At 49.9% G+C, this 14,624-nt stretch overlaps 7 protein-coding genes across 7 annotated transcripts; 2 read left to right on the top strand and 5 right to left on the bottom strand.

Annotated features, from left to right (window-relative positions):
* Nucleotides 1-402: 402 nt before the first annotated feature.
* Nucleotides 403-2,345, bottom strand: TrAtP1_003090 (uncharacterized protein). The gene is made up of 4 exons (XM_014087678.2): nucleotides 1,938-2,345; nucleotides 1,842-1,877; nucleotides 1,302-1,786; nucleotides 403-1,240 (listed from the first exon to the last, which is right to left on the bottom strand). Exons 1-4 carry the CDS (start codon nucleotides 2,224-2,226, stop codon nucleotides 461-463), a joined length of 1,590 nt encoding a protein of 529 aa, XP_013943153.1. The 5' UTR covers nucleotides 2,227-2,345; the 3' UTR covers nucleotides 403-460.
* A 502-nt stretch (nucleotides 2,346-2,847) lies between these two features.
* TrAtP1_003089 (uncharacterized protein) lies at nucleotides 2,848-4,774 on the bottom strand. The gene has a single exon (XM_014087677.2). The coding sequence runs from the start codon at nucleotides 4,553-4,555 to the stop codon at nucleotides 2,999-3,001; it is 1,557 nt and encodes a 518-aa protein (XP_013943152.2). The 5' UTR covers nucleotides 4,556-4,774; the 3' UTR covers nucleotides 2,848-2,998.
* A 454-nt stretch (nucleotides 4,775-5,228) lies between these two features.
* Nucleotides 5,229-6,945, top strand: TrAtP1_003088 (uncharacterized protein; the record flags this gene model as incomplete). The annotated part of the gene is made up of 2 exons (XM_014087676.2): nucleotides 5,229-5,333; nucleotides 5,398-6,945. 2 exons carry the CDS (start codon nucleotides 5,229-5,231, stop codon nucleotides 6,124-6,126), a joined length of 834 nt encoding a protein of 277 aa, XP_013943151.2. The 3' UTR covers nucleotides 6,127-6,945.
* On the bottom strand, nucleotides 6,266-7,230 carry TrAtP1_003087 (uncharacterized protein; the record flags this gene model as incomplete). The annotated part of the gene is made up of 3 exons (XM_014087675.2): nucleotides 6,266-6,847; nucleotides 6,957-7,027; nucleotides 7,104-7,230. The coding sequence occupies 3 exons, from the start codon at nucleotides 7,228-7,230 to the stop codon at nucleotides 6,266-6,268; spliced, it is 780 nt and encodes a 259-aa protein (XP_013943150.1).
* Nucleotides 7,231-7,912: 682 nt separating this feature from the next.
* On the top strand, nucleotides 7,913-9,468 carry TrAtP1_003086 (uncharacterized protein). The gene is made up of 3 exons (XM_014087674.2): nucleotides 7,913-8,416; nucleotides 8,487-8,868; nucleotides 8,929-9,468. The coding sequence occupies exons 1-3, from the start codon at nucleotides 8,209-8,211 to the stop codon at nucleotides 9,221-9,223; spliced, it is 885 nt and encodes a 294-aa protein (XP_013943149.2). The 5' UTR covers nucleotides 7,913-8,208; the 3' UTR covers nucleotides 9,224-9,468.
* On the bottom strand, nucleotides 9,469-10,868 carry TrAtP1_003085 (uncharacterized protein). The gene is made up of 2 exons (XM_014087673.2): nucleotides 10,125-10,868; nucleotides 9,469-10,057 (listed from the first exon to the last, which is right to left on the bottom strand). The coding sequence occupies exons 1-2, from the start codon at nucleotides 10,627-10,629 to the stop codon at nucleotides 9,675-9,677; spliced, it is 888 nt and encodes a 295-aa protein (XP_013943148.2). The 5' UTR covers nucleotides 10,630-10,868; the 3' UTR covers nucleotides 9,469-9,674.
* Nucleotides 10,869-11,766: 898 nt separating this feature from the next.
* Nucleotides 11,767-14,118, bottom strand: TrAtP1_003083 (uncharacterized protein; the record flags this gene model as incomplete). Its single annotated transcript, XM_014087672.2, has 4 exons — nucleotides 11,767-13,033; nucleotides 13,169-13,218; nucleotides 13,282-13,448; nucleotides 14,072-14,118. 4 exons carry the CDS (start codon nucleotides 14,116-14,118, stop codon nucleotides 12,575-12,577), a joined length of 723 nt encoding a protein of 240 aa, XP_013943147.2. The 3' UTR covers nucleotides 11,767-12,574.
* Between the last annotated feature and the right edge of the window lie 506 nt (nucleotides 14,119-14,624).

Below are 14,624 nucleotides of genomic sequence, written 5' to 3'. Positions count from 1 at the left end.
TCTACTTCGCAGCGCTGACCACTATGAGACCTTCTAAGCTTGAAGCGAGTTTGCTAATGAACACGGGCCATGGTCCCGCTTGATAAGTTGCAGCCCTTGTAGGTATCAAACAGAGGCCTGGGGACTGGAGTTTCGCTGCTAATGCGGAAACCTGCTTAGTGCCACACACCTTTTCCGTCATCTTCGGCGGACTTTGGCACGAATAGCCGAAACATCTGCTTCGGCTCCTTGTGGTTCATTCCGAAACACAATGGACTTTGCTTTAGGCATGTATTACCGTATTTAGTAAGACTACTGGATTGTGGATTTTAAGAGCTACAATCGGTCAAAAGATTGCCAAGAATAGCTAGTGAAATACTTGATTAAGAAGTCATCAGTCAAATACTTTGAAGAAGCGAGGCATTTGATCCGATATCAATTATCTTTGTAAATATCAGCTGCTGTATATCCCCCTCATCGCTTAACCAGTTCTTTTAGAGCCTTCCTCGGCCATCAGTGGAGCGACGGGCAAGAATCGGGCCTTTGCGCCTGTGATCATCGACATGTAGTACGACGGTTGCCCAATCTGCGCCGGTGCCACCACCTCTACGTCGAATCGTTCGAATAGGGCTGATACGACTTTGTACACCACCATCTCGGCCAAGTTCTTGCCCGGACAAGTCCTTGGGCCACCGCCCCAGTTGAGGCTGTAGCGTTCCATGAGGCGCACGTCAAGAGCGTCGCCACTGAGCCATCGGTCCGGGCTGTAGGCCTCTGGGTCTGAGCCTGTCACAATGTTTGCATTTCGATGCAACGCCGCTGGGTTGCACCCGACTGTCGTGCCTCCTGGGATGAAGTGCCCGTGGACATGCAGGCCGTTATCAGGAACTCGACGAGAGAGTGACATTGTCAAGGCTGGGTGAAGGCGCATGGCCTCTCTAGAAGCTGCGCGCGTATACTGCAACTGAACTGCGCCCGCATATGATAATGGATCCTTGGCGCTCCGGATTTCTTCTGTTACTTTCTTCTGTACGTCGCCGTGTGTTCCAATCATTGTGAAAATGGCTGTCAGTGTCGAAGCCATCGTGTCGTGGCCCGCGCCAAAATTGGTCATTCCCATTTTTCGAAGATAGACCTCTGTGAATTCAGGCCTATCTTTGTGGAGTTGAACGAGGTCTGCCATTAAATCTACCCGGCGATCTTTACCAGCATTTGGGTTCAACGCAGTCTTGATCCTCCGAGATATACGCTTTCCCACGTCCTAAATTCCCGGGAGGTCAAAACTTGCTTCACGAAAAGGGAGTAGCTGCAGTTATACTGACAGGAAAGAATGATCGAAAATTGGGTGGAGCAGTGTACTTCAAGTTCCAGACATCTCTGAAAACCCATTCGAATAGGTTTGTACACATGGTCAATTTGGTCATGGTCGGAAACAGACCCATGACACTCTTCCTTCTCCAAGCAAGATAGCTGTGACCGCTTGATCCCCAGTCAGTTCCAGCTTTGAGCAGTCCCGGAGACCAAGATAAAACAGAAGCACCAAGACACTCGACGGCAATGATGTGCATCCACTCCTTCAAGTCTAGTTCCGCGCCATCCAAAGCCTTCAGCCGCGTAATGACTTGCTTGATAACATCGTCGACTGCTGCTTCAAACTTGGTCACATTGGCTGTTTGGTAGACTCGCCCAATTAGCCGTCTTTGGAGGCGATAGCGCTTCATGTCCCTCTCGGACAGTAGATCCAAGCTGTCGACAAAATGAGGACGCAAAAAGTAATCTATTTTTGGCATGATTAAGCTGGTTGCCACTATAATTCACATGGTCAGTAAGCAGCCATCATCATGCTCAACACATCAACATACAATAAAAGTCACTCTTTTCGTATCCTTTGGTGCTACCTATGAGAAAAATTTGCGTTAATACATCAAGATATTCCATCATGTAAGACCTAAACATACTGTAGATCTTGTCAAAAGCCTCCATGCTAGTGAACCAAAGTTCATCGGGGCCAACTCGCACTACTTCGCCATACTTCTGGTGGAGTGTGCATGCCAATTCGAACATGCCACCATTTCGAGCATGATATGCATGCCATACATTAGAAATAGCAGCTAATTTTGGGCCCGGCACCTGTGCGAGAGGATGGAGAAACAGCCTATACAAAGCAACTGATGCGATGCTCAGCAGCAGCAAACAAATGCCATAGCCTAGAACGCCAGCGGCACTCCATATTAACCCGGATCCCATGACTTTGTGCAAAACATGTAGCTGGCCGCTAGCAGACTTTAAAAATGAGATGATAATAATCGAAGCTATTCATGGCTTCATCTTTTTTTTAGGCTGCCGTGTAGCGTTACACTTTTGAGCAGTTGGTGACAAGTGAAAAAGTTGTGGAAAGCCCGATCATAATATCAAGAGTTATTCGCTAACAGGGTCTTACCTAAGTGCTCTAGGGTAGGTTTTTTCCATGCACGCAGATACGTCAGGTTAGTGTAGATCTTTCAATATTGTGCAACAAGAAAGCTATTGATGGATGAAGAATCAATAGATTTACATTCATTGGTAGTTTTTTTTTTTTTGTTTTCCTTTGTTCTTTGTAAATGTGGTATACTTCCAAAAATGGGAGAGCGGGAGAAAGTGTAAGCACAAACTGGTGATGATGCAGATGGGGCCAAACACTAAAAGACAACACTATCAGCTACAGTTATATACACGACTTTCAAAGTACGCGTATATCTAAGTGGGAGCATAAATATTTCCTAAATCATTGCTCTAGTGGCATGTTTTATACTTGGGAAATGAGTGTATCGGGCTATTCAGTTTGTACTAGATCCATATCCCTAAGCTGTAAAATCTAACCAAGACAGACGTTGTACTCTCGTATATTAGTTGTGTTTAATAAAGTCTAAGATAATCGCTATGTAAAATGCTACATCAGTCTTGCATGCTTTTAGAAATTGAGAAGTAGGTATCTCAGCAGCTCTATTCTAAATGATCCATCATCAATTCATTTTCATCATCATGGAGCAGTTTCTTCCTTCTTCTTCTGCTTGCGCTCCTCTTTTGCCTTCTTTTCAGCTCGCCACTTGATGCCTCTCGCCATGATCAGACACAATGGCAAAGCGCACACTATATATATGAGGCCAATCATCGTAAAGGACCAGCCCACGCCAATGGCATTCATCAGAGGAACAATAGCCGCACTGGCTCCAGCTCCAACCAGGCATCGAGTGAAGTTGTTCGCAGCGGTAGCAGTACCGGCCTTTCCAGGGTGGAGGTCGACGAGCAACGTGTTGGACGTGTTGTTGAAGCCAATCATGCCCATGCCCATCAGACAGCTGACGATGCAGGGAACTGAAACGTGGACCACTTGGTTCATGGCCCAACCCCAGCCGATGAGAGAAAGACCGCTGACGCCAAGCAGTGGGAGTCCAATCTCCAGTCGCACACGTTCAATGGGAAAGTCGGAAAGATCTTGTTGGCGGCTGCGGTCGAGAGGGATGCCCAGCTTCTGGCAGTGTCGTTTATAGTTCCAGTTGATTCCGGGACCGACAATCATGGCGGCAAGGACTGAGCCAAATGCCAATGGCAAGTACATCAATCCTACTTTGATCTCGTCATATCCATACGAGTTTGCAAATAGAGTGGGCATCGCAGTGGCAATGCAGTAAAAGCCGGCGAAAATGAGACTGCTGGTGCCAAGGAGGAGCCCAGTCTCCTTCTCCAGTAGCATGAGTAGAGAGCCTAGGATATTGGGTGGTTTGAATTTGAAGGCATTTTTGGCCGGAGGAGCTTTGCGATCCTTGTTCCGCCGTGATCTTAAGATCTGCCACCCTGATCTGTAAAGTGGTGGTGGGTAGATTGAGCCATCTCCGACGATGTGACGGCAAGTCTCGGGCAGAAACATGGCAAGAAGGAAAAGAGTCACTCCCGCGAATATAGTCAGGAACCAAAAGATGGCCCTCCATCCGAGTGTCTGAGAGAGGGCACCTCCAATGATGGGGCCGAGCGCCGGGGCGAGAACTATAGGCACGACAGTAAAGCCGACGTATTGGCCTCGCTCGGCGGACGTGATGATATCTGCCACGACAGCCATGCACAGTGCCACGGTGGTGCTTGAACCAGCAGACTGGAGACATCGAAGGCCAAGAATAGCTCCGTAGCTGGGAGCGAGAGCAAGACCAATGTTGGCGCCAATGTATATCACGAAACAGATGATATAGGCCGGCCGTCTTCCGCCACTGTCCGCCAAAGACCCCAAGAACATGGGAGTAATGCCCTGAAAGATCATATAAGTCGTAATGGTAAGATTAATTTGGGTGCTAGAAACATGGAGCTCATCCGATAGCTGTGTCAACGCCGGTAGGTAGATCTGAGCTGATATAGGTGAGAAAAAAGCCGTGGAGGCGGCTCCAAGAGCCAACATTCGTTTCTGCCATGTTGTGAATACCGAGTACGGAGGTGGTACCGCCTCTACAACCGGTACAGGCTGTTTCTCCGCATCGGCGAGTTCAAGTGAGAGCCGATTCTTCTCCGAATCTGAGCCGCTTTTTGTGTCTTCTAGCGAAGAACTCATGATGATGGTGAGGATGCCGACAATCTCATCCTTTTGTGAAGTTTTGAGAAGCAAAAGATAAAAATCTTGGCTTTTATAAAAGAGAGAATCTCACCGGGAATAAGAAGGAGGTTAAAAAAAAATTCGAGCTCCTCCTACTCCACGCAGGGCAGCATTATCGGTCAGTGGTCGGCAACAACGAGCCGTGAAGATCTCGCCGGGCTCGGTGCCGAAATCGGCAAATCTGATTGGGGGCGCCTGAAATAGGTAATATATCACGGTGTAACGTCTTTCTTGGCCATTTTGCGGTCAACAGCGTGAAAGGGGGTTTCGCATCCTCGAGAGGCTTTCTAATCTGATGATTAAACACCTGCGATGCCGATCTGGTAGGATGCAAGCTGCGGTATGGACCAATTACAGTTGGTGTTTTGAGCTTTAACGTCCTATTTTGATCATGCATTGCTTAGCTTCTGAGCTCCTTAATCTGCTCTACACTTGACGAAGCAGCTCTTATAGTCTGTATCATTGAAGCTTCTCCCAAACAATATTTGATAAATTACCCACATGCTTTACTTTCCTTCTTGATGCCATCGACTCCACAGTTGTGATCGCGAATTTAGGCGTCGCGGTACATTGCTCCGGTACCTGTTGCGCCACGGCGTGGAAAAACCCCACACTCCGGGGCATAGCAGCGATGTGGCCACTCAGAGCATGTCTTGATGAATGTAGCTCCAGCTTGCCAGCTCTCTCCTGCATAGGGGATACGATAGCTTTACATGCCTTTGTCGCCGCCAAGATGGTGAGTAGGGAATAATGAATGTCTGATATTGTGTGTTTACCCTTTTCCTAACCAAATGCGCTAGAACGTCGCATACAATACGGTGCTGCGGCAGAGCAAGGCCATCCGCAGTGACCTCTCCAACATCCAGGCCAAGAATCCACCCACGCCCGCCGAGATTGGCAGCGTCTCAGTGTCCCTGACATCATTCGCAAAGTCGCTCGACGAATACCACAACCTCGCGCGCCAGGAAATCGTCCCGAAGAAGCAAGAGGAGGCGCTTGAGCGGGTCAAGAAATTCCGCGAGGAGCTCTCCCACTTCCGCGGCGACCTCGATGGGCTGAAGAAGGCGCGAGAGGACGCGCAGCACAACCACAACCGATCAGAGCTGCTGGGGAGAAGACCGTACAATGCCACGCCAGAAAACCCATATGCCAATGCTCCCGCAACGGCGACGCAGTCCACCTTTCAGCCTCGGCACCACAGCTCAAACAGCACTTCGATGACGACTGGCGCTGGCGACGAGTTCCGCGAGGCGCATGCTTTCCGAGAACAAAACTTTTTCAGTAATACCAATCACGCCTTGGACGATTTCATCGCCAGAGGACAGGCTGTGCTGGGGGACTTGGGCCAGCAGCGAGAAACGCTGAAGAACACGCAGAAGCGGCTGTACGGCGTGGCCAATACCCTGGGCATTAGCGGCGATACAATTCGCATGGTCGAGCGCCGTGCCCGAGAGGACAAGTGGATATTCATCGCAGGAGTGATTGTATTTTTCTTTTTCTGCTGGCTAGTTCTTCACTATTTACGGTAAACGGGGACGCAGCATGTGGGAAAGGCGCCGTGGCGTTGGGTATGGATATCAAAAGAAATGGCCATTCATAATTTCTTTAAGAGCTATCAAGAGATGGTGATAAAATGTCCCTCTTCCTTCCTCAAAGTCATTCGATGCTCTAGCCGTCTTCCTCGCCATCGAGATTGCTAAGCGCTATCGTGAAGAGGACGTCTTTGGTCGTTTGAACCTCGACAATCTTTGTTTCTGGGAGGACGTGGTTGCTGGTGCTGAGCTTGCCGCCCATCTGTGTTTCCCAATCAGTCACGTCCCACTCCAGGCCTTTGGTGGTGATGTGGCTTGGCTCCTTGAGCGGGATGATTCCGACGTGCTTGCCAAACACCTCTTCCTCGCCGTCCTCCTTCACCTGGATGCGATGCGTGCCGGTCTTGAGGAGGAACGTCAAGCTGGATCCCGAGAGAAGATAGATGCGGCCATCTGCATACGCGGGGTCGGCTTGGAAGAGGTAGAGGTGGTGGAGCTGGCTGAGGCCTTGGTCGATTCGCCCGCCGATGCCGCCTAGGGCGATGATATCGGTCCCGGGAGGCTGCGTCTTGCGGATCCAAGTGATGGCCTTGCCAAAGTCGGTGGAGTATTGGTCGGCGTCCTGGATGATTTGGGCAGGGGTGTGCTGCGAGGTGTAAAAGTTGTGAACCGATGGTCTCAGCGAATCAAGATCACCGATGATGACTTGTAGGTTTGACTACAGATTTGTTAGATGCTGTACGTGTCACGATAGTCTCTTGATAGTTTGACGTAAGAAAGAAGAGAAGAAAAGAAATAAAAGCAGAGATGATGACGATGATACTCACAAATTTGCCTTGAAACGACGAGAGCTCGTGAAGACGATTGGCGCCTCCGTCAGCCGCTATGCGGAGAGAAGCTGTGTCACGGGTCAGCTGTCGGTTCCCTTCACTTTGCTTGGAGGGGCAGCAAATCTCAATTGTGGGCGGGCATACAATTTCTCCAGAGCCTGCGCAGGTTGCTGCCATTCTTGAGAGGCTGATTGAGCACCAGGAGAGCAAAATTCTGGCTCTGCTGGTCCTGCAGAAACCTGTTAGGCTGCCACTCAAAGACCGAGTCCATGGTCAAATGCCGCCGATGCGCGAGTATTGAAGTAAGAGAGAAGAGAGCAAGAGGAAGGACGGCTGTCTCTCAGAGGAGTCGCATCACTTTTCCTAACGAGGGGGGGGCTATTTATGAAGGAGTAAGACAAGAAAACTGAAGTAAAAAAAGGTCACTGCTTTTTTTTTCTCCTCTTTCTTGTCACCAAAGGTGCTCGCGCGACCTGGAATTTCAGCTCAGCTCAGCTCAGCCCGTAAAGGAGCTTGTGATGGCCTGTGACCTCAGTCCAAGCTCACAATTCACATCCTGCTGCGACCGGGCTCCCCTTGTACCGTTACACCAAAACTCAGGGCTGCAGGTACCAGAGCCCTTTGCTGCGGCCACTTTAAGTTCGGTTGCAGCAGCGTGGATAAACCTCGGAGCGAGGCCAGATGCTGGGGGAGATCTGGATGCATTGCTCGATTGCTGATCTTTTGGCTTTGTTAATTAAACATGCATTGAATTGCAATAATTACTGTCATCTACCTTGACTATGGCAATGTGCTGCTGGCTACCCTGCTCTCACCACAGCTTTGAGTAATCAACATCATTCGATCGAGGGGCTGAGCGCAATGGTGCAGAGCTCGTGTCAAGCTTTTATCTGAAATAAATATCTTGTTTCCCATTATTCGTGAGATACTAATATTATACAAGCTTCCTATTCATGAAACATTGCTGCAATTGCAGGCATATTCGGGTGATGCCTGTTGGTGAAGCGTAAAGAGCTTCTTCCTCTGTATTGACGGATAATCACCGGCTAAACATTTTGGCACAAGCACTCTACGGAATTGGAGATGGGCTCGCGCTGACCAATCTTGGCGATTTTGTCATGCAGGCCATCTTTTTTTCTTCGATTACATATCCGGCCGCAGGCATTGCTGCTCTTCCCCTCGCCCACTAACCTCTTCTTTTCCTCCATTGACTCTGCTATTCGGCTCTCTATATAATAATCCATCCACAATGTATCGTACAGCACTAAGAAACGCCTCACGGCCTGCTGCCAGCACTTTGCGCACCGCCGCCATCCGGACGGCCCCTCGGCGATTTGCCTCAACTGCTCCTGCGGATAGATCTCGATCATGGAAGAGCTCTGCGCTTCGATGGGGTTTGGCGGTTGCCGGTGTCTACTACTATAACACAAGCTCCGTATTTGCGGATGAGGTCGAGGGTATGAACCTTTTTCCATCTTGGCTTTGTCAATGTGTAAGTTTCTGGGTTTTTACTGATTCCTGAAGCAGCTCACGCCCTGCCCATTCCCGCGCCATATACCGAAAACGAGCTGCCCACCGTCGATGCATTGATCGACCAGAAGAAGCGAAAGGATGCTAGCCCCAAGGCTGCCGAGCCGGCTGTCGCCAAGACCGAGGCCGTCAAGACCGACGACAAGTCAGAAGCTCCCGCCCAGAGCGCTGTTGGCTTTGGCGGATCTGCCGATGCCCTAGAAGAGGAGGCCAGCCAGGAGGGAGCCTTCAACCCTGAAACTGGAGAGATCAACTGGGACTGCCCCTGCCTGGGTGGCATGGCGCATGGTCCTTGCGGAGAGGAGTTCAAGACTGCCTTTAGCTGCTTTGTCTACTCTACCGAGGAGCCAAAGGGCATGGACTGCATTGACAAGTTCCAGTATGAGCAGCCCGGACAATGTACGCTCGTGTTTGAGACATTTGACTGACAATCTCATAGGGGCATGCAAGAGTGTTTCCGACAGTACCCCGAAATCTACGGCTCCGAGCTTGAAGACGAAGAGGCCGAGGCCGAGGCCGGTGACGCCGCAGCTGCTGCTGCTCCCGCCGCAAAGGCTGCACCCTCCGAAGTCCCCGCCGCACCCGTTGATGAGGAAGACCGACAACAACTCCGAGAAGCCAAGCTTGCTCAGGGCCGCCACTCTGATGCCGCTGAGACGGACAACCTGCCTGGCGTCAAGCTGGTAGAGAGCTCAGTCCCTAGAGTGGCTAGCGAACAGAAGGAGCAGAAATGAATAAAGTAATGGAGGAAGAAGCAAAGATGAACAAGACAAAAATACGGTGTTTGGAGACATAGAGGGAGCAATAAAACAAAGGCAATCGGCGGAATCAATGGGGATTGCCTTTGATGTACATTACGTGGTCTGTATGATACGGGGCCAGGTGTATCCCAACACTGCATGGATGGTGCGAAAAAAGGAAGCCATGGGAAGGTAGACGGCTTGCATCTATATTGTATAAACACGCGGACAATTATGATATTCAACTTTTCAACCTGCTGTTATAATACGCTGACGCTGAAACTATACGCCCAAAACTACCTAGCCTAGCATGTGCTGGAATCCTATCTACGGTATGCAAAAATGCCAAAAAGATGAAAGAAATCAACCATCAAAACCAACGCCTTTCTACCGATCCAAAGTCCAACCTATTCCAAAATTTCCATATTCCTCCGTTGATGCTTGTTTACGCCGTAGTGCTCACCCCATTTAGCCCAGGCTCGGGTATAGCCTCAGGCACAGACACAGGCACCGGCACCGGCACGGGTTCAAGAACAGGCACAGGCTGAGGAACCACCATGGGCTCCAGCTCGGGCACAAGGTCGGGCTCAGGCGCGGGCTCTTGCTTGGGTTCGTGAAATTTGAGCATGAGATACTGCGGCTCGCCCAGTCTTGAGCCCTCGGCAACCTGCTTGAATCCCAGCGACTTATACAGCTGCTGGCCCAGGGAGGATGAGATGATCCAGATGCCCTTTTTGTCTTCGTCTGCCCTGTCCATGCCCCATCGTGTCATCATCTTGCCGATGCCGATGCCTCGATAGTCGCCGTCTACTGAGATGGAGTTGAGGGCTATATGTGGCTTGCAGTTAGAATGGCGTCCCCTGTAAATCTCTGTATAATATGTGCATGTACTCACTCCACATGTTGTGCCGGTTCTCCCCCTTGAACGCCTCCTTGGACTTTTCAATCAACTCCATGACTTCGTCATTGGCATCCAGCAAGGCTCCCTTGTCCAAAAACGGCGGCAGCCTCGCCAGCCTCAACTCCATGTCCTTGGCCTTCTCCTCCGCAGTCTTGCCCTCGTCCTCCTCGTACTCGCCCGCGCCCGCTGCCGGCGCCGACCACTCGGCGCATCCGACGATAATCTCCCCTTCCTCGGGCGCGTCGGCCAGCACGACGAGATGGTGCAGATTCGCATCCGCCAGGCCCCTGCGCATCCGCAAGATGTTCCACTCCAGCTGGTCCTGGATGCCGGGCTTGATGCGCAGGCGCTTGGGGAACATGGCCTTGTGCATGGGGCTGTCGAGGAAGGCGGCGACGTCGAGGGCGGCCATGGCGGGCACGTCTTCGTCGCGGGCGTGGCGGAGGCGGAGGGAGTGCATGGTGGTGTTGAGGCGGGATCTGGATCTTAGAGGCAGCATGAGAGATGATGATGATGGTGGGATGCGGAAATTGTTCGGGGTGTTTTTTGGTGAAGGAATGTAGCGGCGGATTGGAGAGACGCTCCTCGCTTTATATAAGGCTTGCTCGGTATCTTCGGCACAAGTTTGTTGGCTACGAACTGCTCTTTGAGGTTTTATGGTAAATCTGCTTCTTTTGTCTTCCGAATCTCAGTCGATAGAGAGAAATGTGTCTGGTAAAGGGATCTTTTATCCATGGTGAACGGCATTGTAAGAGGGAGGATGAGATGAGATGAGACAGCTGCCGCGTGGGATGCTGACGATGACGTCACACTGCTGATAAGGAAGAGCGCCTCGTTACTTATTACTTGGTTAGATATAAGAAAGCCGAGCACAGATATGCGAGTTGGCTGATGTTCTTTTAAACGCCGGCTGCAATCTGTCCTTGTAGCAACTTAGAAATAGAAAGCGCAAAAAGTGCAGCTCAGACATGGTCAAAGGAGACACCATCCGGTCACTGCTCACGACACCGTTCCCGAGGGGAGGATTTGCAGAGGGCAGCACTGAGATGTTCTAAATCTAGTGCGTCAATACCGAATGCACTGTCCGGAACTGGGGACGATGTATCATCGATGCGAACTCACGGGTGCACGAGGCTCTAGTTGTGGTTGATGCAGCAATAGCCCTCGGGCACAAAGCCGCACCCCTTCTCTCCCACTGTATATGGGAATTATCGTGGCCCGGATCACATAGGCCTATGCGATCTAGATGGCGGTTCGCAAGGCCATCGATGCCACAAACTCGCGTGACACAAATCTGCAAGCATTGTGGAATTTTGCGTGGATTATAACGCCTCCAGGAACTAAGTCAATGAGACCACAGCTCTACGCATGCTTTTAGAATACTGTAGCACACCTGACTAGCTTTTTCTGGCTGTTACTATCACCACGAGCAAACCGTGTAATAAAGCACGTCACCGCCTCTTACTATCGTGAGTACAGAGTATGGGTGTTTCGTATACATGTCTTCACAAAGGCACTCATCTAGGTAGCGTTAAACTTATTGGTGGCGAGAAGCTTTTTATTGAGTTAGTTATATATAACCACTTTAGGACAATTTCGTCAACATTGGCTCTGACCAAGTGCCTCTTGGACACTTGGCGTTGATTAGTCAGCTCGCGTAGCTCAGTTGGTTAGAGCTTCGTACTAATACTTCAACCTGGTTGAAATCTTGGTAATGCGGAGGCCGCAGGTTCAAGCCCTGCCGTGAGCAATTATTTTTCTTTTTTGCCTCCTCTATGAGGGTTTGTTTCCCCTTTGTACACAACTGAAAACTACTCGTACATGTGTGTGTGTAGTAGGGTACTTGTGCTTGGTAGGTGTTGCGAATATTGAAATTGGAAGTGATATGTTTCAGTCGTGGTAAGGTTTTCGACTTCGTTTTGGCTTTTTTTGCCATTGTCTCAACAGCAAAACTTCCCAAATTCAGCCTCAGGGTAGCTTGTTGTTGTATGTGGTTTGAGAAGTCACATTGTACAGCTTTGGAGAAGCTTTAATTGCTTTTTGATGTGAGTATATTGATGCGAAATCCCACTTACGCTAGCATCAGAGCAAGAAGCTGTTCCTCTACGACACTGCTGCAATTAGCTAAAGAGTCAAGGTGTCTAAGAAATCTCACTAGCCAGCTTCAAAAAGAGCGCAATCGTTACCAGCGTAAGCCAAAAGGGTAATCAATATATGGATATATGTTCATTGTTTTGTATATTTAACGGCCGTAATAACAATCGTGGCCACAATGCAGAGTCGAGATAGAATCAACTGCCAAGCTCTCCCTTAACCCAGACGCCAAGTCCTCGACAAAAGAAAAAAGAAATGGGTGAAATGGTGTACAACCGTGATTAAATGGAAGAAAACAAAAAGCAATTCGCCCGCCATATTTCTTCATTTCCTCATAGCACAAGAAAGAATTAGTCTTTCCTGCCCCTGTACAGGTAGCGACCCAGCAACGCCTCCACGGCTCCAACAGCAGCCAGCACGCCGACGCCAACGCCAATGTGCTTCAGGTCCAGCCTGCTCCTCTCATACAGCCCCCAGGCGCGGTAGCCCAGGAAGCCGCTAACTCCCACGACGCCCGCGACGTTGGCAATGGCAATGGCCGTGACGCTGCCGTCGGAGAGCTGCGCGAACTTGCGCGTGATCCACGAGTCGGCCCTCTTGGCCTTGCTGGCGGCCTTGCGCTTGGAGGCCTCGTTGGCGCGCGCGGCTTCCTCCTCGCGGCGGATGCGCTCGGCCTGCGTCTCGGTCTTGATGTCCTGCTCGAGGAAGTCTGAGTGGACGGTGTGCACGCTGGGCAGGTCGACGTCGATGAGGGACGCGGTGGAGGCGGACTCGTTGGGGATGATTTCGGGCATTTGAGGGGCAGCGGCCTATGACATCATTAGCGACTGGCTGAGCCTCGGATGTTTTTTTTTTTTTTTTTTTTTTCTCGCAGGATGAATTGGCAAATCTTTTATAGCGATTGGTGATTGGAGAGGGAATTGAAGGGTTTATGGATGGCTTACCTCTTCAGGGCTCTGCCTGGCACCCTGTGCAGCAACGTCGGCGTAGGACACTATTTGTCGTTAGAAGCCATCACCAAATCTTACTTCCAGTGTGGAGGGGTATGCTCACTTACTGTTGACGGTTTGATTGATCAATTGAAGAGGAAGATGGAAAATGCGAAAAGCGCGGTCCTTTAGGTGGAAAGTGGTGAAATGTGGCGATGGTGGTAATTCACAAGATGTCGATTTTAGCTCTTTCTCGGAGTAGAAAGGAAGGATGGCAGCGACTTTAAGTATCAGACTAAATTCTCGCAAAACGCAGACAAAATAGCACCAGATGCATGTGACGCAAACGCAAAGTCACGCCAAAAAAAATGGGAACCGAAAACCAAACTAGCAAGTCTCGAAGCTGTGATGATGACGTATGCGGCTCGACCCCCGGCCGCGGCATCGAAGCGATCTAAAAGCCTGTGCTTTTTGCCTTTTCGTGTGTGTCGTGCCTTGGCAGGGAGCAAAAACCAGCGTCGATTACATCAATCCCGGCAAGATTGGGCTGTTTCTACGGGGTTCTAAAGGAACAGGGGTTGGTTATGCATGTTTTAGATGGGAAGAGAACAAGCCACAGCGGTGGTGGTCACGTAACTAAAACAGAGCCGGGGCCCAGATGCAGAGAAGTGAAATGACTTGCTGGAGACATGCTGCGAGACAGTCTCCTCTCTCCACTTGTCGCATTCATTACTCGCCAACGACGTTTGGAAATATCGCAATGCAGCTCGCGAAAGATGAGCCCCCGCAATGGTTCGCAGATCGATGGGATCCCGAGTAGTGAATAGAAAACACACCATGCACCTAGTAGGAAGATTCGAATAATACCTACTGTACTACGCCAACATCGCAGAGTGGTTCTCTCCACAACACGAGCACAAACTAGCTGCATCAGCCTTCACGCGGACGCAGTTGTGCCATCTCATATTTTCTGTTTTCGTGGGTTTTATTTTTGTCTTTTTCCAAATTGAAATGGCTTGATACAAAAGAGCTATTCATCCATCCAAAAATGACCGATAGTCTCCTCTCAACTTCCACACATCCTCGACCAGAAAAAAAAAGAGAGCTTGTAAGCTTTGAAAGGTATATATGAGTTGAAACAAAAGAGAGAAGGAAAAAAAAGTATTGTGTAAGAAAGAAGAGAAGAAAAAGGTATAGGCAAGAAGTTGCTCATGAGAACAGTTCAAAAAGATGAATGCAAAAAACACAACGCCATTCGGCCGTCCGCACTTATATAACGACAACAATCTTCGCTGAAATGCAAGTGTGATTCCAACGCCGCGAATCGGGGTATCATGGTATCTCTCAACACGCATCTCCAAATGAGTCTCGACACCATCACGCCGCTCAAAGTTTTGAATAAACTCCAACAGTAATCATGCTACTGCCTCGTCTGGTCTTTCGTACAAAAAAATCAGTTTTCATGGGGGTA

Source organism: Trichoderma atroviride, chromosome 2 (assembly GCF_020647795.1).
Source record: "Trichoderma atroviride chromosome 2, complete sequence".
Taxonomy (NCBI): Eukaryota; Fungi; Ascomycota; class Sordariomycetes; order Hypocreales; family Hypocreaceae; genus Trichoderma; species Trichoderma atroviride.
Note: the sequence above shows the minus strand (reverse complement) of the source record. Positions and strands in the feature narration are given on the sequence as shown.